The sequence below is a fragment of the Euleptes europaea genome, chromosome 3 (genome assembly GCF_029931775.1).
Source record: "Euleptes europaea isolate rEulEur1 chromosome 3, rEulEur1.hap1, whole genome shotgun sequence".
NCBI classification, from domain to species: Eukaryota; Metazoa; Chordata; class Lepidosauria; order Squamata; family Sphaerodactylidae; genus Euleptes; species Euleptes europaea.
In genome coordinates this window covers 30,196,825-30,221,040 of record NC_079314.1, presented here as the reverse complement: position 1 = coordinate 30,221,040, position 24,216 = coordinate 30,196,825, and the positions used below count along the sequence as shown (strand labels likewise).

Below are 24,216 nucleotides of genomic sequence, written 5' to 3'. Positions count from 1 at the left end.
TTCTGCTCTCAGTGTCAGTCATACATAGGCTTACCAGGTCCCTTTGCTCCACCGGCAGGAGCTCTTCAGCAGCGCGCAACGCACACGTGCAACCTGTGCATTGCGCATGTGCGATGCACCTACGTCACTTCCGGGTTTACTTGGAAGCGACGCAGACGTTCTATCAATCTCTGCCGGAACGCTATGGTTTCTATAGAGTTTCGGCGGAGGTTGCTAGAGCGTCCGCGTCACCTCCGAGTAAAACCGGAAGTGACGTGGATGTGTCGCGCATGCGCTCATTGCCCACCGGCCCTCAGGTGGTTGGTGGGCAGCCTGGTGAATTGGCAGGATTTTACCCGCCACCACTGGGCACTTGGCAACCCCAGTCATACATGAAAAGCACCCCCCCCAGCTGCTTTGAATATGAACCATTAGGTCAACTCCCCCCTTCCCCATAGTGGCTATGGAAGGAGAGTCCACATGGAGAAAGAAGTGTCTCTTTTAGTTGAATCAAATCTAGTCTACTTTTAATCCAGTTTAAAGGGAAAGCTCTGAGTTGTGCTCAGAATGAGCACGCTGTCCTGTGATTGTGCCTCCATGTGTATTATGTGCTTTCAAGTCACTTCTGACTTATGAAGCCTCTGTGAATTAATGACCTCCAAAACTTGATATCATTAATAGCCTTGCTCAGGTCTTGCTAACTGAAGGCCGTAACTTCATTTATAAAAGGGTTGTTCCCCTACAGCAGGGGTGGGGAACGTCAGGCCCGGGGGCCGTATAAGGCCCGTGAAATCATTTGGTCTGGCCCTTCGTGGATCCTGGCAGATCTCTAGCTCAGAATGATCTAATACTGGTGATCCCCCCCTCCCGCAGACAGGAATAGCCTCTATTCAAGGTGGATGTGAGTTTGTTTTGCCGAGAAAAGGAACCTTTTCCCCCCTTGCAGAAGAGTCATTAGCTATAGAGCTGCTAGGACCGACCAAGAAACTGTGTTAACCCTTTCCCACCCGGGCCGCGAAGAAACCTTGTGGCAGACACTCGGAGCCCTCTCCGGTCGTGCCTCTTGGTTAAATGTTTGACCAAATATAGCAGGCTAATTTTTAAGATGATAATTTTGTAGGGCCCACGAATGATGTTATAAATATCCAAATGGCCCTTGGCAGAAAAAAGGTTCCCCACCCCTGCCCTACAGTGTAGTATAGAATCCCCATGAGGAAATGACCTAAGGCTTCCTCAGGCCATTTATGGCTGGCTGTTTCCTCGCGATCACCCCGCTGACTTTTGGGGGGCTTTGCTTTGATTATGCTTGCCTTTTCCGACTGCCAGAGGTCTCTTTGCTCTTCCCACACATTTCTACACATTTTGCCTGCATTTTCTGGATCCGTGTTTTGCCAGCATCCAGAAAACAATGGGAAAACGCACAGAAATGCGAAGGGAGAGCGAGGAGACCTCTCTGACGGTTGGAAAATGAAAGCATAATGAAAGCAAAGCCCTGAAGTAGTTGGCAGGATGACCGCGAGGAAACAGCCAGGCATAAATGGACTCAGAGTTTCTGAATCCTCTATAGTCAGAGAGATAGGCTTGCTTCCTTACTGTCCTATTTAAAATACAAATGGGCTTGTATCTGGAATTCTAGGTATTCCCCCCACCCATTGCTAGAAGCAGTAGGCTCTGTCTCCTGGAAATGTTCATGAAGAAACTATCTATTCAGAGCTATCGTTGCCACTTCACTGCTAACTGTTGAAAGACCTTTGTGGACAGATATGTTTGTGGTTGCTGTTTTTCAGGGGGAACGTGGACCGGACGGGCCACGAGGGCCTCCGGGGGCCCCTGGGAAACCTGTAAGTTTTTTTTGTGTTCCCATTTCTGATCTTTTACCTAGAATTGAAGGATGAACTGGTAGCAGAGTTGAGAAGAATACCTGAGGGTGCAGCTAACAAGTGTAGACTACAAAGCCCCTGATGCAGTGTAACCGCAGCCATAAGAATAAGAAATTATGGAGTAATTAGAGGGAGTTTTTTCCTTACGCTTGCTGATCCACTTCCGAGACAGCTGATTGTGCATACACATTCTTTTGTCCTGCTCTGGGCTATGAGGCTTGCTTGTCACAAGGGTCTAGGCCTTCCCTCAGGCTCTTCTTTGTTTCAAATAAAATTGCAGTTCACAGCCTACTCTTCCTTGGGCTGTAAAACATGGCGGTTTCCACATGGGGGTGGGCTGGTGTCGTTTCTCTGTTGCGGGTGCTGTGGCTGATAAAGCGCAGGAGGAGTGGGGCTTCCACATGGCAGGTTTTCCCAGTCCTCCAATAGAGTCAACACCCCGGACCTACTGGGGTTTTTGCATTCTTAAAATTTGGCACTAGAATATTATTGATGTAAAATTGTAACAATATTCTGAATTCTCAGCATCAGATTAAAAAAGTAAGCCTCTATCCCCTTCCATAGCAGAGATTTAAAGGGAAAGGCATGCCTCTGCAATAGAAAGGGCTAGAGGCTTACCTTTTTGTTTAGTGGAAGCTGATAATTTAGAATATTGTTACAACAGTAGATCTTACATTTTAATAGTCATGTGTGGTCCAATCTGCGGATATCTAAATCTGCAGATTGGGGCCACATGGACACAAAATAGATTTTCCTGCAAACTTAAGGGGACACCCCAGGTTTGCAGAAAAACCTGAAAACACTGCAAAAATACATTGGGGGGTTTAACCCCCCCCCCCAATGCACCGACTTCCTCCATTGATGCGGGACTCACAGCAGCCCCTCCTCATTGCCGCCGGGTCAACCTCTCCCTCACTATTGCCGGAGCCGCTGCCAAAGCCAGGCAGCCCTCCACAGCGGCTCTGCCCACCACAGCTCCTGGCCTCCTCGCCACCAGGTCATCTCCCCCACATCCAGCCCTGCTCATTGCCTGGCCCACCTCTTTCCCAACATTGCCAGAGCCTCCAACCAAACCAGACAGTCTTCCATGGCTGCCAGGCCCTCTGTGGGTCCCAGCCTCCTCACTGCCTCCCCCTAAACATTGCTGCCAGGCTCCTGCCCCACTCCCCCATTGTTGCTGCCCCCTGCCTAGGGTTGCCAGGTCCCTCTTTGCCACTGGCGGGAGGTTTTTGGGGCAGAGCCTGAGGAGCGCGGGGTTTGGGGAGGGGAGGGACTTCAATGTGGCTTCCTTGTTTGTGGGCTTCCTAGAGGCTGATGAAGTGCAAAAAAGTTGATCAAGCTAGCAGCCCGTTTGGGAGCTCCATATTTATCCTAGGAATAGTATTATTAAGCCTTTTTTGGCTGATGAAGCTATTTTTGTAGTGAAAACGCTGGACTACATCCGGAGCCGCGTTACCATCTGCATCTCCGTCGGCTGAAGACACATTTATATGACTAGAACGTGACTCTATGTCTTACATGAACTTTTTTGCACTTCAACAGCTTTTTTTAGCTGGTCGTTTTCCTTTCTCATGTTGTTACGTTTCAGCTTTGTAACCTTGGTTGCTTAGCCTCGTTGTATAATATTTCTATTGTTATGCATTGCAATTACAGCTTTGGCTGTTTTGTCGTTTGCTACTTATTGTCTGTCGTTTGATTTATTTTTCACCTACTACTGTCTATTTGCATCAATACTTTTTACAGTAGGGTGCGTTTTTGTTTAATTAGCCTCCAGGTACTAGCTGGAGATTAGATCCTGCCATTACAACGGATCTCCAGCTGATAGAGATCAGTTCCCCTGGAGAAAATGGCCGCTTTGCCAATTGGACTAAATGGCATTGAAGCCCCTCCCCGAACCCCCCTCCTCAGGCTCTGCCCCCAAAACCTCCCGCTGGTGGCGAAGAGGGACCAGCCAACCCTACCGCTGGTGGCGAGGGGAGGAAAAGGCTACTGTGGATACAGGGTCAGGAAAAATGGCTGCCGTGTGGATGGGAAAATCCCTACAGTGCCCATCCAGTCTGCACTGTGATCGCTCCCAAAACTTCAGAGCAAAGCAGCTTTGAGAAAGATCAGAGAAAAACCAGGGAAACCTTTGGAAGTATATGAATGTACTGTGATGCTCTGGGGAAGCAAGACCCCCCCCCCCAACACACACACACACACACTTCCCAACAACTTCATACCCACAGCAGATAACCCATCTGGAAGCTACTTAAGTTATATATGGCTACTTGATTGTTCCTCTTTTCTTCTCAAGGGCCCTGTCGGGCACATCCAAGGAGTTGAAGGCAGTGCAGACTTCTTGGTAAGGAGAGCGGCGATTATATCTACTGTGACCCCTTTTCTTGTGTTACTACCTGGAAAAGGGTAGAATGCAAAGACAGCCAATACGTTTGTGATTTTGCACAGGATCTCTCTGTTGAAATTCTTGCTGTTTGCCTGAGCCTTTAACAGCAATTAAGACTGACCTGCTCTTATTTATTGGTTTGGACTTTTTGGCTGGGTTGTTTGCTTTGTTGGAGTTTTAAAAAAAATTCTTCAGAATTTTATATTGCTTTAAATTATAACTCTCCTGAAGATCTAAAACAATAGAAATGAGAGATAAATCGTAGCATCGGAAAGGTCCTTGCTGGCCATCTAGTCCATCCCCCTCTTTGATGCAGGAAATCAACCTCTGCTTGAAAGACTTCCTGCAAGGGAGAGCTCCACCATTCCTTAATTGGCATTTATCTAGAGGGGAGAGCCCTCCCTAGCTAAATGGCATGTAAGTATTTTAATTACATAAATGAATTCAGCTGTCAAAGTCTAATATGCAACAGGTAAATTTGCAGTATGCTTTGTTTCAAACAAAGTATTCTATATCAGTCTTGCGCTTTTTTAAAAAGTCGTTTCCACTGGCCAGAGCTTCAAGGACAGGGATGTAGAGAAGGGGACGTGGCTTTGTGTGCATCATAACATCATTCTGGGGAACCCAGAAGTGACATTAGGTAGCTCTAGGAATCACCAGAAACTCTACGGTAAAGCCATAGAGTTTCTGGGGATTCCTAGATCTACCTGACATCGCTTCCAGGTTTTCCCCAAAAATGATGCTGTGGCACACATTATGAGGACTTTTTAATTTTATTTCTCTCCACCACTGCTTGGAGTGGCAGTGGTCAACAAGGGCTGATGGCAGGAGGCCTCCCACCAAAGCAGGAGGTCTGGAAATCCCATTTCCTTTTTTTGGCTTTTGTTGAACAGGTGTGTTTTAAATATAAGTAGATCTCATATTTTTAAGGCTGCTCTATTAGCTCTGAAGGCCTTTTCTACACATTATGTGGCAGCGGAATCTGGGTTTGTCACTGAATGTACAATTCCCAAGGAGTTACCGCCACACCATGCTCTCTGATGAACATGCCTGCATGATAAATACGTTTCCAAGTGTGAGTTTGTTCCATTCACGCCTCCACTTCTTAGGTATACATCTAAAAACTGTGATGTATGATCCAGCGATACAAGACTGATTTGGAAAAGGTCTTACTAAAAACAAGTCCTGCTTTGTTCTCAGCTGCTATGTTGCACCTTGGTTGAAACAGATCTCTAATAATCTCTCCCCAACAGTGTCCAACCAACTGCCCCCCTGGACTTAAGGGCCCCCAAGGATTGCAGGGCTTGAAGGTAAATAAGGACTTGAATTATGTTTTCTTGGCATAGGTAAAGATAACAGTAACTTTCAAGTAGTTTACAATCCTGAAATGCCTACTTGGGACAAAGCCCCACTGGATATACCTGATTCTGAGTAGACCTGCTTAGGGTTAGTTTCTTAGAGCATCAGGAAACTGTTCAAGGATGTCTAAACAATCAATACTTTTATTCTGGCTTAAGGTTTTATTAGCTAGCATCCACTTTGTGAGATATTCTCGGATAGTTGCTCAAACCGCTTTGTTAAGAGTGCATATCTTTGTGCACCCAATTAGGTCTGGATTTGCTGTTGTGTTCTGCTGTCGAAGTTTGGGCCCAGTAGCACCTTAAAGACCAACAACATTTTCCAGGGTGTTAGCTTTCATGAGTCAAAGCTCACTGTATAATACTCCTTGAGTCTCAGTAAGAAAGGTGGGATAGAAATAACATAAATGAAATAAAATAAATTTATCAGACAAAATGAGCTTTGATGCAAGAAAGCTTATACCCTGGATAATTTTCTTGGTCTTTAAGTTATTAGTGGACTCAGGTTTTGCTCTACTACTGCAGACTATCTCGGCTACCCCCTTGAAACTATGTCCTGCTGTCTCAATCACTTAACGTCCTTATTGTTTGAGCATTCACAGAAAGGCCTGGTTCACACCGTCGCTTTCCTCAACCACAGGCCTTGTGGAACATCTCAGTCTTACAGCTTGAATCTGGCAAGCTGCTGTTTTCCAGGCTAATCTACTTTGCAGGGCTGTTGTGTGGCAAAAATACTGTTTTGAGCTCTTGGGAGGATGGGTGGGATGCAAATTCAATATATTAGGTCAGCCCAAGTGCTTATTGCACTTCTTTCTCTCACACCTAGGCCCACACAGAACCTGTGTCACTCTGTCCTTTGTGTGGCGTGCTGGACCATCCTGTATTTATGGTTCCTAGGGAACACCCCTGGAGGTCCCTTCTGTAATGATTCCTAATAGGGTTACTAATCTCCAGGTGGTGTCTGGACATCTCCTGGAATTACAATTGATCTCTAGACTACAGAGATCAGTTTCCCTGGAGATAGGGGGTTTATGAAAAAACTGTAAATCAAAAAGGGGTTTCCTAGGTTGGTAAAGTTTGGGTCCACTGGTGTAGAAATTTGAAATTGCCAGAGATCTATAGCGCCGCCACCACAGAAACCCAGCCAACTTACAGGAAACACTGAAAAAAAACTGGGATACTTAGCAGGAGGAAGAAAAAAGAAGAAAAGACTGGTTTTAATTTTGGTTGTGTCACCTGGAAGTTTGAGTCTGTACACATATTTTTCCTTCATTGATTTTCCACCCTTCTTTGCTAAATAGGGCAAGTTTGTACTTTAAGCAGAATTTGGGAGGGTTTACCAGAGAGCCTGTGGGTTAGAAGTAGAAGCCCCCTGTTAGAAGGAGAAGCCCGTGGGCCGTAGGCACCACGTTTTTCTCCCTTTCACACACACCCATTCCCTTTCCATTGACCAATTTAGGATGCATAATCTCTTTCCTCATCTGGAGTTGGTCGGAGAAGGTGGTGCTATATATCGTTTGCAGGGTATAAATATTTTATGTGAATGAACAGGTAATTTCGTGCCAGCAAATGGCTGCATTCCTTCACTGTTCCAGTGGCAAATTCAGCTGCTGTTGGTTGGAGAAGCGGCATCCTTGAGGATAAAATAATCTATGAGAGACCTGCACAACAATTGGCTTTTTTCCCCTTTTAGGGTCACAAAGGCCGCCCCGGAGTCCTGGGAGAGCCTGGCAGGCAGGGCAAGCCGGTAAGTACACACATGTTCCACTCCCAGTGTATTCCTTACTGGATCTGTGAGTTAACTCGAAGAAAAGAGTGTTACAGATAAAAGGAAGTATTTTTTCATACAACGCATAGTTAAATTGTGGAACTCCCTGCCCCACGATGTGGTGATGGCTGCCAACTTGGAAGGCTTTAAGAGGGGAGTGGACATATTCATGGAGGAAAGGGGTATTCATGGCTATTAGTTAGAATGGATACTAGTCATGCTGCATACCTATTCTCTCTAGTATCAGAGGGGCATGCCTATTATATTGGGTGCGGTGGAACACAGGCAGGATGCTTGTTTGTGGCTTCCTAGAGGCACCTGGTTGGCCACTGTGTGAACAGACTGCTGGACTTGATGGGCCTTGGTCTGATCCAGCAGGGCCTTTCTTATGTTCTTATGTTACCTGTGGAGGGCCTTTTCACACATTACAGATGAGTGAATCTGGGTTTGCCGCTGGAGGTTTACTTGGCAGGGGACTGGAGCCAGTCCTGGCTTTCTCAAGAGTTGGTACAGATGACATGCATACATGGAGAAATCTGTTCCTGCTTGTTCACCCTTTACACTTTCACAAGTGTACACCTTGTGTGTAAACCTAACAATGTAAGGCATGGATGAGCCCATAATTGAGTTCTGAGAAGTTCTGTGGTCTTCATATCAAGAACATCCTTTGCATATTTGAATGGTAGATGATGGAAATGGGAGCAGCAGAGTAAGTTTGAGATGGAGAAGGGGGAAGGGGACAAAAGTGGTAGAAGGAAAAGAAGACTTTGAAAAATAGTATAGTGCAAGACTTGACAAATCCCAGGTGCCATGGCGCCTAGAAATTTCGTTGTGGCGCCTAGTATTTTCAGCAGTCGTTTACTGTAAATGCGTCATGGTGATTCCCGGTAGAAGTTCAAAGCTCATTTAGTGGAGGGATATAGGTTAGCTCTTCGTTGTGACAACAAACAGTGCTACTTCATATTTATGTATGCACTGCAACACTTTTATTACTGCTTTAAAAAAATGACAAGAAACTGTGAAGAGTTTAGGACTGGGTTTTGTGGTAGCAATAATGAGAAAATACGGTCATTAAAATACAATGGCTGAAAAATAAGCCTGGCTCCTAAATTTATAGGGTAGCTCATAAAGCTGAAGAAAATTTGTAGCAGCCTGACATAGCGAAGCAAATGGGCAAGGAAAAAAAGAGAGGCCTGCATGACCTAAAGATGGTAGATGAAATCTAGGAGTGTTGATTTGATCTAGCTGCCATGAGTGGTTCAGACTGGATACCTTTATGTGCTGCAGGTCCCCGGTTCAATCCACACTGATTCCCATTCAAGAAGATAGTAGGCTGCATGTTTGGGAAAAGTCTCTCTGCTTGAGTCCCTGTCAGTCAGAACAGAGGACACTCCACTGCTCAGATCAATGGGCTGACTCAGAGAGCCAGTGTAGTGTAGTGGTTAAGAGCAGTGGTTTGGAGCGTTGGAGTCTGATCTGGAGAACCGGGTTTGATTCCCCACTCCTCCACATAAGCAGCGGAGGCTAATCTGGTGAACTGGATTCATTTCCCTCTCCTACACATGAAGCCAGCCAGCCTCACCTACCTCACAGGGTGTCTGTTGTAGGGAAGGGAAGGTGATTGTAAGCCCGTTTGAGTCTGCCTTAAGTGGGTGAGAAAGTCGGCATATAAAAAACCAACTCTTCTTCTAATGCTACTTATAGTGAGAGCCTGTTGGCTGAGTAGACAGGCTGTCAGGTTGCATGAAGAAGGTCCCCTGTTTGATCTTCTGCATCAACACTTAAAGGATCTCAGGTTGCAGCTGTGGGGAAAGACTCTTTCCCCATCTCAAAACCTGAGAAGCTGTAGCCAGCTGGAACACATGGTGCTGGGCTATCTGGACCAGTGGTAGGAGGCTTGTATGTTACCGGTAGGGCGAAATGTCGATTTTCTGGATTCCATTGGTCCACTACATAGTTTTAATTCAAAATCTATTTCCTGTCTTTCAAAACCAGTTTGTTGACTGACATCTTTCTTTAACTTGTCCAGGGCCCGAAGGGAAACGTTGGCTTATCTGGAGAACAGGGAATACCTGGCCCTCCCGTAACGTATTTATTTATTTCTGTTTCTTAATTTTACTCTTCCTGTTTTGCACTGTCTCTTAGTCCCCTGTTGTAAGATCTGACACAGGCTCAGTTCTTATCGCTCCCCGGTCAAATCCCTTGAACACTTCCCCTGAGTTATGGTATGGAAAAACTGAAAATGTTGGGGAAACGGGTCAGGGAGGGAGATGGACTCTGATGAAACATTTTCTCTTTCAGAATGATCAGTGAGATTACACTGCATTTGTTCATTTATTAAAACATTTATACCCCACCTTTCCTCGAGGTTCACAGCAGCTTACAATAAAAAAAAATCTAACTAAAACCAGAATAAATAAACTCCAAATCTCTCCCTCTCTGCCTACCATTCAAACCCATCTCAAAATCCCTGGCCAACAAACCAGCCTTGTAGCACCTCCTGAAGATGCAGAGAGAGGATCTGTTGGGCCAGCGTGGTGTTGTGGTTAAGAGCAGTGGACTCTAATCTGGAGAACCAGGTTTCATTCCCCACTCCTCCGCGTGAAGCCTGCTGGGTGATCTTGGGCCAGTCACAGTTCTCTTCGAACTCTCTCAGCCCCATCTACCTCACAAGATGTCTGTTGTAGGGAGAGGAAGGGAAGGCAATTGTAAGCAGCTTTGAGACTCTTTAAAAAGGTAGAGAAAATCGGGTATAAAAACCAACTCTTCTTTTTTGTTTCTTCACATCCCAGCCCCTAAGGAAAATTATCTCTTAAGGTGAAATAATCTAAGCAGAGGTATCCAGCAGAGGGATGGCGGTAGAGTTGCCAACCTCCAGATAATAGCTGGAGAACTCCTGCTGTTACAACTGATCTCCAGCCAATGGAGATCAGCTCACCTGGAGAAAATTGCAAACAAAGGAACAGTACCCAAATATTGGCTACCAAAAAGTGCTATATTACAAGAGTGAAGTTACAAAATCAGTGCAAACATGAAAAACATACAAAACACCTACATGGTACAAACAAACAAATGAATCAAACCTTGTAAGTATCTAAGCAAACAGTTAACAAGGAACGTCAATGAACGTCAATTTCAATTCATAAGGGAAATGCCCTTAGAGCAGTCCATGGAGATGTAATGCTGTTCAGTTGAAAGAAGTAGATCCAGGGTTGATATCATAGAAATCTTTGGTACGTGTTATCTAGATCAATTTGGCACGTTTTGCTTTTGGCTTCATCAGCCTGAAAATAGGTATATGCAAGACCATAAGCCAAAATTAAACAAATCACAGTAGATAACACGGACCGAAGATTTACGTCTGCATGGACTGCTCTAAGGGCATTTGCCTTATGAATTGAAAGTGACGTTCATTTACGTTCCTTGTTAACTGCTTAGATACTTACCAGGTTTGATTCGTTTGTTTGTTTGTACCATGTAAGCATTTTGTATGTTTTTCATGTTTGCACTGATTTTGTAACTTTACTCTTGTAATATAGCACTTTTTTGTAGCCAATATGTGGGTACTGTTCCTTTGTTTGCAATTACCCTACTGTACCCCGCCCGTCTCTTGTTTGGTCACCTGGAGAAAATGGCCGCTTTGGCAATTGGCCTCTATGGTGTTGAAGTCCCTCCCCTCTCCAGACCCCACCCCCTCAGGCCCCCAAAAACCTCCCGCCGGTGGCGAAGAGGAACCTCGCAACCCTAGATGGCGGAAAGGCATGACTCTGCCATCCCCTCCAGCTTTCTATGCTGAAGTCCAGGGGCAGTTTCAGAATTCTTAACAATCATAGTGGCTTAACATGGTAGCTAACTTTCAAATGATCAATGTAGGCTTTAAGTGATAAGGGAACCTCTGAAGGTGACATTTAGCAACATGGGGGTTGGCCGGGCAGGGCGGGGGGGTTCTATTTTAGCCAGTCCACGCCAGTTTGCCCCATTCCTACCAAGGCATTCTCCTCTCAGCCTCTACAAAGAACGCACTCCCAAGGGGAATTCATTAATTATTTCAGCTTTTATGAAAAGAATTAATTAACCAGCAGGAAAATTTTTTTCTAACCTGGTGACAATTTTTCTTTGCCTGAGCAACTGCTTTGGGGGTTTTTTTTTGTTTTGTTTTTTAGCTAATGTTATAAAATGGATGTCCTGAATGGGGTTGCAGGAAGGAAATACCTGCAAGAGATGATAAGTGAGTTGGAGGGGGGGTGGGAAATCTGGTGACTAATTTTGTGTGTGTGTGTGTGGGGAGAGAATAACGATTTTTTGCACTTCACCCATGGATGGATATTTTTCTAGGTGACAGCCTGGGGGGAAGTGGTTTGAACTGCTTTAGCCGCAAGATATGACTTCAACCAGCTGCAAGGTAATTAATCCAGAACTTTGTTTGCTTTTCTTCCCCAGGGTCCTCAAGGTCTCCGGGGATACCCTGGAATGGCAGGGCCTAAAGGAGAGATGGTAGGTGCACCAGGTGGAAGGGAAATGGTTAATGTTCTGCTGATGTCATCGTGATGCGCATGGATCATCCCATCACTTGGGGTGATGGCCTTTCTCCATGAGACTCATGGGCGCATGGCAGAAAATGGACCTCTCTTGTGCTTGCGCCCCAAAGGATGTGCTCCTGGTGCTGTCTTTATCAACTTGTAAGCACCAGGGAAAGTCTGTCTTGCCTTCCTTGGTTAAAGTTTTGTCTTTTGTTGTTGTGTTGGGGAGAGGCCGTGGCTCACTGGCAGAGCATCTGCTTGGTGTTCAGAAGGTCCCAGGTTCAACCCCCGGCATCTCCAGTTAAAGGGACCAGGCAAGTAGGTGATGTGAAAGACCTCTGCCTGAGACCCTGGACAGCCACTACCAGTCTGAGTAGACAATAATGACTTGGATGGACCAAGGGTCTGATTCAGTAGAAGGCAGCTTCATGTGTTTTGTTTTTAATTGTTCTTGGAATAGTGGCTTCTGTGGTTTGGGGTGTTTATTGCTGCTATGTCATGGCACTTTAAAAATTTTAATAAAGTTTTACAAGCTGGTGCAGGGAGAACAATGTGGAAACCCCCCACCCCATTCCCAGTATCTCCACCTCCAAGATTCTGTAAACTCTCAGGGGCTGGAATAGGCCCCTCTTCCCTTTTAGCCTCTTTATCTGACCGTCTGGTGCTCCAGCATTCTGTGCTTCCTGGAGCATGCTCAGTCCTTATCAGTAGGGTTGCCAACCTCCAGGTACTAGCTGGAGATCTCCTGCTATTACAACTGATCTCCAGCCGATAGAGATCACCCGGAGAAAATGGCTGCTTTAGCAACTGGACTCTATGGCATTGAAGTCCCTCCCCTCCCCAAACCCACTCTCCTCAGGCTCCACCCCCAAAACCTCCCACCGGTGGCCAAGAGGGACCTGCCAAACCTACTTATCAGGCTTTTGGGTTTTTTTTCTTTTCCCTTTTTGGTTAATTTACAGAGTCATATTACTTTTCTGTATACCTGGGAAGACCCCTGAGTGAGTAGAGACTTTGTGGGTGGCCAGGATTGCTGTTTTCATGCTTAGCCTAGGGAGAGGGGCAGTCACTTGGAGCTTAGGTATAGTGATGATATTGTTGTATATGGGTTTTGCTTTCATCAAGTCCCCATTAACATACAACAAAAGGCTCAATATAATTCAAACGGTATCAAATATATTCAAGTGACAACACGCTACACACCAAGACTGTGCAAAGAGACAACAGAACTGAACAAAAAGTGCATACTATATACAATATATACAACAATTATCATGAGTAGTCACCACCAGAAAAATATATACAGCCAAATAGCTTATAGGAAAGGATGTCCGTAAGCTCAAAGAAGTACACCCAGCTTCGTCGGTGTCTTGAAATTCCCTTAAAAGGGTAATGCCAATTGTCCGGTGGGGACCATCAAAAAGTGTTCAGAACTGGATCAAAAAGAAGGAACACAGATCCATGGTATTCAATGCGTTTCACCTAAGGCTTCATCAGTCTCAAAGAGTTTCTCTAGCTGCCCAATATACTCCAATGAGTATTTGAAAAGTTTGAAGAGAGCTCAAAAAGAGCTAAGTGAGTTTTCCAAGGCTTAGGTGAAACGCATTGAATACCATGGATCTGTGTTCCTTCTTTTTGATCCAGTTCTGAACACTTTTTGATGGTCCCCACCGGACAATTGGCATTACCCTTTCAAGGGAATTTCAAGACACCAACGAAGCCGGTTGTACTTCTTTGAGCTTACGGACATCCTTTCCTATAAGCTATTTGGCTGTATATTTTCTGGTGGTGACTGCTCATGGTAATTGTTGTATATATTGTATATAGTATGCACTTTTTGTTCAGTTCTGTTGTCTCTTTGCACAGTCTTGGTGTGTAGTGTGTTGTCACTTGCATATATTTGATATTGTTCGAATTATATTGAGCCTTTTGTTGTATGTTAATTTGAACTATTCAACACAATTGAGAGTAACTTTGTTTTGGTTCGTCAAGTCCCCGGCAGTGTTTCTGTGTGCCCCCTTCCCTGGATCCCATACCATTAATACGATCTCATGAGTCATGAAAGAAAAGGAGCAATTTCCGTCAGAGGAAAGGTGGACTCTATGGCATTATACCCCCTTGAAGTCCCTCCCCTCACCAAGCCAGGCCCTCCTCAGGCTCCACCCCCCAAATCTCCAGGTATTTCTCAACCAGGAGCTGGTAACCCTAGCTGAGCTACCTGCCCAAACTCGGCCCTCCCCAGACATCACCCCACCCCCAGTGCAGGAATTTCCCAAACTGGAGCTGGCAACTCTAAGAAGGTCCTGTGATCCTCTTAGAAGACTTTTTTTTTGGGAACGAGAGGAACCCTTTGTAATTTTTCCTGCTATGATGTTTTCTTGGCTGCTGGGTGAAGATTTTCCAGTGTGGGTCGAAGCTGCTCGGGCGGTATTTTTCCACTGGGGAAACTGTCATGGGAAGAAGGTTTAAAAGCCTCCCCCTCACAAAAACTGTCAGAGTAGAAGTTGACGTGTTTTCTCCCTCATTATCCCATCCACGGAAGATGATACTTCACGGGTCACCTTCCCAGTTGTGTATTCATATGGGTCCCTTTTGGCCGGGAAAGCATTTCGCTTCATGTCCTGTGATGCCCCGCCACAATATGGTGGTGTGAGGAACGATCTAATTGATAACTAATTTAGGTAGGTTAAATTATAATAAAGCTAAGCAAGAGGTGCTCTTGGAATACATTCTGATAACACTCACTAATTTCTCAAAGCAAAATTATAAGGTTAAATTTGACACTTGTTTGGGATTAGAAAGTGTGATACATCTACAATTTCTTCAACTACACTAGTCAATTGTCAGATCGGAAGGCAGTCCTGTACTTTTCCTGACCAGCTGAAAGCTACAGGGCTTATGAAAGCTACATAAGAGTACAGATGGTTGCCACTATATGATCATTACTCACGTGCTCTAAACCTTTCTGTTCTTTAGTGTGCAAATTAGAGGAGTGTCAAATTAATAAATTAATAATCAACATTAGAAACCTGTAGTCTTAGTTTAATTAATGATGAAATGTTTGTGTATTATACTCAAGCTTGGACAAAGTTATATATCTTTTCTTACTTCCCCTTCCCCCCTTTTTTTCTTTTTCTGTACCCCTTTATATAAAAAAAATTAAAAAAAAAGAGTACAGATGGTTAACACTGTGATGAAATTCACTGGTTTGCAACAGGGGTGGAGGTGAAAGTGCAGGCGGGAGCGATTGAAGTTGTGGGAGGGAACGCAGACATTCCTTTTGCTGCAGTGGCCTGTTCTACGGGACATTTCTCTCTCTTTATGCTGTGTTTTGTAGGGCCCCCGAGGTTATAAAGGAATGATCGGAACCATTGGAGCAGCAGGACCGCCGGTAACTCTCTTTTTCTTTATGTTTGCTTTGGTTTCGCTGTGCAAGCGGGGCAGGTTCACCCCAAGCAGCTGCTTCTGGCCCTAAATCAGCGGAGGGTAGCATGTGGAAGGAGACAATGGGTGTGGCCCTCGTTTGTCGTTGATCTATGCCGCTGCCGCTGCTTGCGTCCAAAGCTGGCCACAGAGCCTGTCTTGTAGCAAGCACAATAGGAAGCGAAATACGCTGAGCTGACCCAGTGTACAAGCTCCCCACAGCCTCATGATCAACCTTTGTGTCATCTGACATTGGATAGATGTGTGGTGTAAAGTGCCGTCGAGTCGCAGCCAACTTACGGCGACCTGGAACGTTTGACTCCATACCAAGAGACCTTCCGTGGGAGAAACTTTTGAGGATGGAGATGGAGAAAAGACAACTTTATTTAATCAAAAGTCTCTATTCGTCCACAAGCTGCCAAGTTAAATTCACCCCGCAGGGAAATTTAACGCCTAGAATCCCTGTTAACAAAGGGGTGAAACAGGGTTGCGTATGAGACCCCTTTTTTGTTTAGTCTGTTCTTAAAAGATCTTGTCCCATTTCTGCATGTCCAAGATGGGCACAGTCCGAGATTGGGGAGGGGGCACATTCCGCTGCTCTTATATGCAATTGATATGGCGCGACTCGCACACTCACAAGTAGGCTTAAAATGATTATTGCTACGATTTTTGGAGTACTTATGGCAACCCCTTATGGGGTTTTCAAGGCAAGAGGCAAACAGGTGCTTTGCCATTGCCTTCCTCTGCATAGCGACCCTGGTATTCCTTGGCGGTCTCCCAGGGCTGACCCTGCTTAGCTTCTGAGATCTGACGAGATCGGGCTGTACCATGCTGCCTTCCCTATTGGATAGGGAGAGGGATTTTTTTAAAAAAGTATCAGCCAAATGGTGGGAAGAGGAGAATGAAACCACAGAGATTCTCTTGATACCAGCAAGGCTGTTTCTTTGCTTGCAGCGGCCCAGTGAAGAGGGGGCTGACACTTTGTAGGGGGCTTGGCTGGCTTCCTGCTTCAGGGTGGCCCCTTTGCCCTGGAAAATATTTTGGGCGAGATTTCTAACAGCTCACAAACATTGACACTCAGTCACAATGTTGCCTCTTCACACTAATGTCACGTGCCAAATATAAAAATCATTTTGAGCATCTCTTGTGCAAGCAGACTTGTAGCTGAAAGGATTTTCCTAGCAATTTCTTGCTCTCTGAGTCAGACTGAAGGGACTTTTGAAGGACCGCTGCTGGATTTTTTATTGCCTGGAAATGGTTCTTTGCAACGCTTGGAGGGACTCTGTCTCATGGTCTTTTTAAACTAAAACGTTTTCCCCCTCTAGGGTGAAGAAGGCCCAAGGGGTCCCCCAGGCCAAGCTGGTGAGAAGGGAGATCTTGTAAGTAAAATGCTTCATGGAACCATTTAACTAAAATGCTTCATGGAAGCCACCTCCTAGCAGCACCCTAATTAGGGGAACGGTGTATGTGTGTGTGCACGCTACAGAACGAGCCATCTCTTCTGTGCAATTGAGCCTCCCCCACCTCAAGCCTCCACCCCCTCTTTGCCCACTGCCCGAGTCACCTGCGTCCCCTTTCCCCCCTCCCCTAGATCCAGCCCTGCATTTAAGAAATCTTTAAGAGGGAAACAGCTCCATGCTGGTGGTACCCCCTTTACAGTATTTATTCATTTTAATCCATTTTGTAACCCACCTCATCCCAGGGGCACAGAATGGTGTACAATATCAAATTCATACTGGTTGCATTGCTTAAAACCATTTTTGCCCAGTTCTTGGCTCCCCCAAAACCAATTTAAATACAATCTGCTCCCAGAAGACACCCAGATTTGAGCATTGTCAAGTCTTGACATTGAAGAAGGAGATTCCAGAGTAAAGGGTTTTCCTTTGTGGGTCCTTATTTGGCAGGCTTCAGAAGGTATTCTTGGCCAGCCTTAAAGATGTGGGGAGGGGCCACAGCTCAGTGGGAGAACATCTGCTTGGCATGCAGAAGTTCCCAGGTTCAATCCCTAGCACCTCCAGTTAAAAGGACCAGGCCATAGGTGATGTGAAAGACCTTACCCTGAAACCCTGGAGAACCGCTGCCGGTCTGAGTAGACAATACTGACTTTGATGGACCCAGGGTCTGATAACTTTTAAGGTAGCTTCATGTGTTCTAAGCCCATAAACTCAAAGTTGATGGGCTTAGAAGAGTGTAACTGTATCTAAGATGTGCTGAGAGCCAGCATGGTGTAGTGGTTAAGTGCGTTGGTTTGGATCAGTGGACTCTACTTTGGAGAACCAGGTTTAATTCCCCACTCCTCCACTTGAGCAATTAAGGCTAATCTGGTAAACTGGGTTTGATTCCTCACTCCTACACATGAAGCCAGCTGGGTGACCCTGGGCTAGTCACAGCTCTCTTAGAGCTCTCTAAGCCCCACCTACCTCACAGGGTGTCTGTTGTGGGGAGGGGAAGGGAAGGTGATTGCAAGCCAGTTTGATTCTTCCTTAAGTGGTAGAGAAAGTCAACATATAAAAATCAACTCCACTTCTTCATCATCATCAGCAGCACCTTCCATTAAACCCAGAACTCTTGCACCAGCACTGGTGCACGTGTAGCATGCGCTCCTGACACCCATTTCTGTTGCAAGGCAGGTCGCTGCATTTTGCAACAGTTGAAAGAGCCCAGCAACAATCGAAGGCAGCCCTCTGTCAGGACCATGGTGTCAGATGCACTCCTGCCAGCGTAGGGGTTTTCTGCTAAGAAGTCCTTGTTAGATTTGCCTTTGGCATGTGAACGGCATGCAGCCCTCCACAGGCTTGATAATTTATTTATTTTTGCTTCCTGCCTGGGATGGCAAAACAAAGGGAACTGCTACGCACCTGGTAGTTGCATTCATCACGCATTGTGCAGTTCTGAGATGTGCAGCTTTCCTTCATGTCTTTCCAGAAACATGTCTTGCCAGGTCCTACCTCTCCTCCAGTGGGAGACTTTTAAGGCACATCTCGGGATTGCGCGGCAATGTGTGGACGCGCTGACGCGCGTGCGTGTCACTTCCCGCCTCGCGAGAGGCCTTATGCCACTCAAACTCTTAGTTGTAAACCAGACGTGACCTGCAGCGGCGTGTACGCGCATGCACGTTTGCCCGCCGAGCAGGCAAAGGGGCAAATTGCCAGGGGTTTGCCCGCCACCACCGGGCACCTGGCAACCCTACGTGAGGGGGATATGGAAGTTCACCTGAAACAAGGCTTGGTAGGGCGGGCTACGACTCAGCGTTTAGCGATGCAGGCCTCACATTTCTGTCTGTTCCTCCCCAGCTGTGTTTGCAGCTCTCCTCTCTGATCCCTTCCCCCACATTGTGGGCATCTTCAAAGAATGCCATTCTCCCCCCCTCCACTTCATTTCGTTGGCGCCAACAGCAGTGCCCTCTACCGTGCCCATCACCTCGCTCCGCCTCCTCATTAACTTGATCATCATCAAAGCCGAGACGTGTTTTGACTTGGATGCCGTACAAATTGGATTAGAGGATTCCAGCCCCCTGCTGCTGTCGGGGAGGGAGGAGGAACTGTTGTGGCGAAACATTATAAATGGGGCTTCAGAGGTTTATATGCTTGTGTCTCTCCCCCCCCCTCCATCCCTTGAGCAGAAAGAAGCCAGACAATTGGGGGGGGGGGGGGGCAAGAGTCTTTGGATCAACCTCAGAAGTGACATTCATAATGCCTGTGATTTCTGGGTTGGATGTTTCCAAACAATCTTGTACAGCCTAAGAACGGCCTGGCTGGGTCAGACCAAACCCCCTCCAGTCTTGCGTTCTGTTTCCAGCTGTGCCAGCCAGAGGCCTCTAGAAGTTCAGAAGCAGGGCATGAAGGTAACTGCCTTCCCTTGTTTTATGTCCCTGGCTTCTGCCATTTGGAGGTACGCTGCCTGTGAACATGGAGGCTCCCTTTTAGCTATCAGGGCTTGTAGCCGTTAATGATGTCAGAGGTGCCCTGCTGGATCAGACCAGAAGTCCAGCTTCCTTTTTCACACAGCAGCCAACCATGTGCCCTGGAGGGCTAACAGGCAAGGCATGTTTATTCTCTTTTGCTGGCAATCGCTGTATCAGTAAACTGAACCATCCTTCAGTTTCTATACAGTCTGAATTCTTTCCTTTGTCCCTTAGAAGCTCCTTAATCCATTGATCTTGAGCAGCATGGTTTTGAATCTAATGTTTGGGGGATATAAGGACTGAGATAAATTTTGCCACTGCCAATGTAGCCTTGGAATCCCTACCACTTAATAAAAAAGGCACTATATCAGACACAGAGGCACTGGATTTGTGTATTAAAAGAGGAGAGAGATATCGTGCTCTAAGGTCCTCATAGAATCCTGTAGATGCCACTGGAGACTGATGGAGCCCCGCCCCCTTCCTGCCTCTACCAATCAAGAGCCATCCTTGGATTTCCATCCAATCAGATGTAGAAACCATAGCCATGTGCTGTGTTGGTACTTACTCAGTTTTTACCTTCATTCCTTTTTCGTTCCTTTCTAGGGTGCTCGTGGCATCAGAGGCCCCCAGGGAGTAATGGGACCCAAAGGGGGAAATGTAAGTATTGCCTCTTTCTGAGTTCCATTTCACAGCCCCACAGGATTCTGGCAAAAACATGTTGGGGGGGGGGTGGAGTTTGCTTGGTTTCCTGCCTGAAGAAACCCCCAAACTTTCTGAAACATGGCCAACACCCAAAAACATGATTTATCCTCTCCCCTTTCTTTTGTAGGGTCTTCCTGGGATTGATGGCAAAGACGGCACTCCGGGTATCCCTGGGTTGAAGGTAAGAAGGCATCTGCTTAAAGTACGAGAGGAAGAAGTGTGAAAAAACGTGTTCTTGCCAATTCAGCCCACGGCATCATTCAGATTTGTTTCTTGTGCAAATCTGTGCTTCCAACTGTGCAAAACCAGCATGGTGTACTGGTTAAGAGAGATGGTTTGGAGCAGTGGAGTCTGATCTGGAGAACCGGGTTTGAGTCCCCACTCCTCCACATGAGCAGCAGAAACTAATCTGGTGAACTGGATTTGTTTCCCCACTCCTATACATGAAGCCAGCTGGGTGACCTTGGGCTAGTCACAGGTCTCTTAGAGCTCTCTCAGCCCTGGGTTTCTATTGTGGGGAGGGGAAGGGAAGGTGATTGTAAGCCGCTTTGATTCTTCCTTAAGTGGTAGAGAAAGTCAGCATATAAAAAACCAACTCTTCTTCTTCTTCATGGCAACCCCAAGACAAATGTTGAGCAGAGGTTATTTTCCCTCTGCGCAGCAGCCACACTCTGCGACTGCTAGGCAACACCAAAAATATCTAGGGCCTGCTCCTGTGGGTAGGCACTAGTCCTCCAAGAGGGCTGTAGCATTCTGTCCTCCTTTGGTGGCCGTGCTGTGGCTACAAAGAGGCTTTGGTATGCTCCGTTCCTACTTTGTTGCTTGGTCAGATAGCAAGCTGGGAGCCTCATCCTTGCACGAACTTCTACAGTGATGCCTCCGTTCCACCAGGAGGTCTGAGGCTCACTTCCTGCTGACCATCCTGTACATGTTTAGGATTACAAGCCTCCAGGTGGGGCCTGGAGATTTCCTGGAATTATGCTGAGAGCCAGCATGGCGTAGTGGTTAGGAGCGGTGGACTATAATCTGGAGAACCAGGTTTGATTCCCCGCTCCTCCACAAGAGTAGCGGACTCTAATCTGGTGAACCTTCCCTTGGCACGAGGTGCTCAGAAGAGCATCTTATATCACGAGTAGGCATCTTCCACAGGAGGCAAGTGCCTCCACTGGTGGAATGGATCTGTACACCAGTGTGGTGCAGTGGTTAAGAGTGGTGGTTTGGAGCGGAGGACTCTAAGTTGGAGAACAGGATTTGATTCCCCCCTCCTCCACGTGAGCGGCGGAGGCTGATCTGGTGAACTGGATTTGTTTGAACTCCTCCACATGAAGCCAACTAGGTGAACTTGGGCCAGTCACTCTCTCTCAGCCCCACCTACCTCACAAGGTGTCTGTTGTGGGGAGGGCAAGGGAAAGTGATTCTAAGCCGGTTTGAGACTCCTGAAGGAAGAGAAAGCAGGGTATAAAAACCAACTCTCCTTCTCTCCACACCACCAAGATCAGTTCCCCTGGAGAAAATGGCTTCTTTGGAAAGTGGATTTTATGGCATTATACCGCACTGAGGTCCCTCCCCTTCCTATACCCTGCCTTCCCTAGGCTACACCCCCAAATCTCCAAGAATTTCCCAACTTGTAGTTAGCAACCCTATGCAACAGCATGCCTTTGGATTGTTAGGAAGCCTTTCCTTGCTCCATAATTTGCTGTCTTCCACTGAGTTAGAGCGGATCGTCCGTGGAACAGGCTGCCTTGAGAGGTGGTGGGCTCTTCTTCTTAGGAGGTATTTTTTAGCAGAGACTAGATGGCCATATGACAGCAATGATGAATCTGTGGACTTAGCCAGACTATGAGAGGGGGGACAGGAAGGGTTGTGTCAATGCTAGGCTCTTGTGGCCCTTTCTTACATGTCCAGGGAAATGCCAATCGCCACTTTGGGGTCAGGAAGCAATCCAGGGATCCTGGATGATTGTTTATGGCCATCTTCTGGGCGTGGAGTAGGTGTCACTGGGGGTGTGAGTGGCGGAAGGCAGTTGTGAATTTCCTTTATTGTGCAGGGGGTTGGACTAGATGACCCTGGTGGTTCTTTTTAATTCTATGATTCTGTGATTCTAACGGCTTTCCTTGTTCTGACTTGCAGGGGAGTGCCGGGCAGCCAGGCCTTCCCGGGCCACCTGGTCACCGAGGATTAGCCGTAAGTATTATGTTCTTCCCAATCAGAGCCCATCATGAAATTGTTTGCTACTTTCTATGTTTCCAAATCCATAGGGTTGCCAACCTCCAGGTACTAGCTGGAGATCTGCTATTACACCATGTGGTTTAAGTGTCAGACAAAGCCCCAGGAGACCTGAGTTCAAATCCCCACCTGCCATGAAGCTCAAAGGGTGACCTTGGTCCTGTCGGACTGCCAGTCTAATCTACCTCATAGGGTTGTGGCTATGATAAAATGGAGGCGGAGGAAACTGGCCTACATGGCTCTTAACTTCTTCAAGGAAGGGTGGGACAAAAATGTAATTGGTAAATAAAATGCCACGCAGAGCTTAACCAAGCGGTCCCTCTAGCACCGGATCCCTATCACTAGCCATTAAGTGGAGGTAAAGCATTGTCAGCCTTCTGTGAGAAGGAACGTTCATTCCAAGACTGCATCTTGCCCAAAGCCCTTCCCAAACCAGAACAGAAATAGATGGCTCATACACACAACCAATGTCTGGGACCTTCGTATACCCCCCAGAGGACATTACGTTCCACGGATACCAATCTGTTGGTGGTCCCCTGCCTTAGAAGTGTGCAGCTGTCCTCAACAAGAGCCAGGGCTTCTTTGGCCCTGGCTCCGGCCTGGTGAAACGCTCTTCCTAGAAATATCAGGGCCCTGCGGGACCTGACAGACTTCCGCAGGGCCTGCAAAACAGGGTTATTCCACCAGGCCTACAGTTGAGAGCAGCCGCGGATGCCATCACTGATGGCCTCCCTACCCCTTCCTTATCTGTATTTGTTTATTTATGAGGTAAGAGTCTGCCGGCTGTGCTCTCAGCGGGTACTGTGTTTTTAGCGCCATCCGATGTTTTAGATTATGTTTTAGACCAGGGGTGTCGAACTCATTTGTTACAAGGGCCGGATATGACACAAATGTCACTTGGTCGGGCCGGGCCATGCCTCACCAGCCCAGATCGGGACAGGGGGTGGTGGCGGCTGCCTCAGCTGGTTTGCGGGCTGGATAAGAGTTCTCAAGGGGCCGAGTCCGGCCCTCAGCCCATATGTTTGACACACCTGTTTTAGACTGTTGAGAGCTGTATAGTTTTTTTAAAAAAAAAATTTTTAGAAGTTTTATGATCTGTACGTTGATTTTAATGTTGTTACTCGCTCTGAGGGCAGGTTAGAAATTGAAATAACAAACAAACAAACAAACACAAAAATAAATAAATAATATGTGTTGGGTTTTTCCTGTTTCCCTTTAGGGTTTGCCAGGCACACCTGGAACCAAAGGTGGCCCAGGACAGAAGGTAAAACAGCCTTTTTGAGTTTAAGTATCCTGTTTCCTTTTGCCTGTAAAACATAGAGGCTGGTCGCCACAGGTATGGGACTGTTAAATGCACTGAATTGGTCCCTCTCTTTCCCCACTCCCCCACCCCTTTACAGGGTGAACCAGGAGGGCGTGGTCTGCCAGGTTCCTCTGGGCTACCTGGGAAAATGGTAAGTATAAGTGGCTCCCTTCCCTTTATTGCATTGTATTTTAACTGACATGGTCCTTTCTCAGACGTTATATTACAGTCTCTGGGAGGGGCATGGCTGTGTCTTGACTTCATATGTACGCATGCCAGGCAAGCCATTTGCCAGCTTCTGGAGGGCTTTTCCCACGCACTGGGCCCTTCTACCCATCCTTGGCTCTGGGCTGGCAGGTGAAACAGTGAGGGAAGGTGCTGGGGTGGGACTGATGTCGCACTTCTTGCTCCCGTCACGTCTGGGCAAAAACCCGAACGCTCCCTCAGCGCAGCAACCCAGATGTGACATCGACACATTGTGTGATGTCATGTCTGGCACCCGCCCCGCCCCCAAAGCTCACAGGGGTGCCAGGCGATAACCTGGTATCCCTAATTCAGACTGTGGGGATCAGTGTAGTAGCATGCTCTGCTTCAGAAGCCAGCATGGGACAGGCTGTCGTGGAAGAAATGTACAGCAGGGGTGGGCGGTGCATTGGGGCATTAAAACAGCCCAATTTGAGTGGGCGCTAACAGCTTCCTCGATTGGAAGCTACTCGGCTGCAACCAAACGAGGCAGGCTGGCCCTGCTCTCTGCCCTTGAACTTGAA

General features: G+C 46.8%; 1 protein-coding gene across 1 annotated transcript in view; it reads left to right on the top strand.

Moving 5' to 3' along the window:
- COL9A2 (collagen type IX alpha 2 chain) overlaps positions 1–24,216 on the top strand; it is a 61,037-nt gene that overhangs the window by 17,685 nt on the left and 19,136 nt on the right. Inside the window, exons 9-21 of the mRNA XM_056846434.1 lie at positions 1,767–1,820; positions 4,156–4,203; positions 5,499–5,555; positions 7,297–7,350; positions 9,401–9,454; positions 11,812–11,865; positions 15,229–15,282; positions 16,640–16,693; positions 19,822–19,875; positions 20,048–20,101; positions 22,051–22,104; positions 23,366–23,410; positions 23,547–23,600. Coding sequence (XP_056702412.1) covers positions 1,767–1,820; positions 4,156–4,203; positions 5,499–5,555; positions 7,297–7,350; positions 9,401–9,454; positions 11,812–11,865; positions 15,229–15,282; positions 16,640–16,693; positions 19,822–19,875; positions 20,048–20,101; positions 22,051–22,104; positions 23,366–23,410; positions 23,547–23,600 — 690 coding nt within the window. The remainder of the gene's footprint in view (positions 1–1,766; positions 1,821–4,155; positions 4,204–5,498; positions 5,556–7,296; positions 7,351–9,400; positions 9,455–11,811; positions 11,866–15,228; positions 15,283–16,639; positions 16,694–19,821; positions 19,876–20,047; positions 20,102–22,050; positions 22,105–23,365; positions 23,411–23,546; positions 23,601–24,216) is intronic.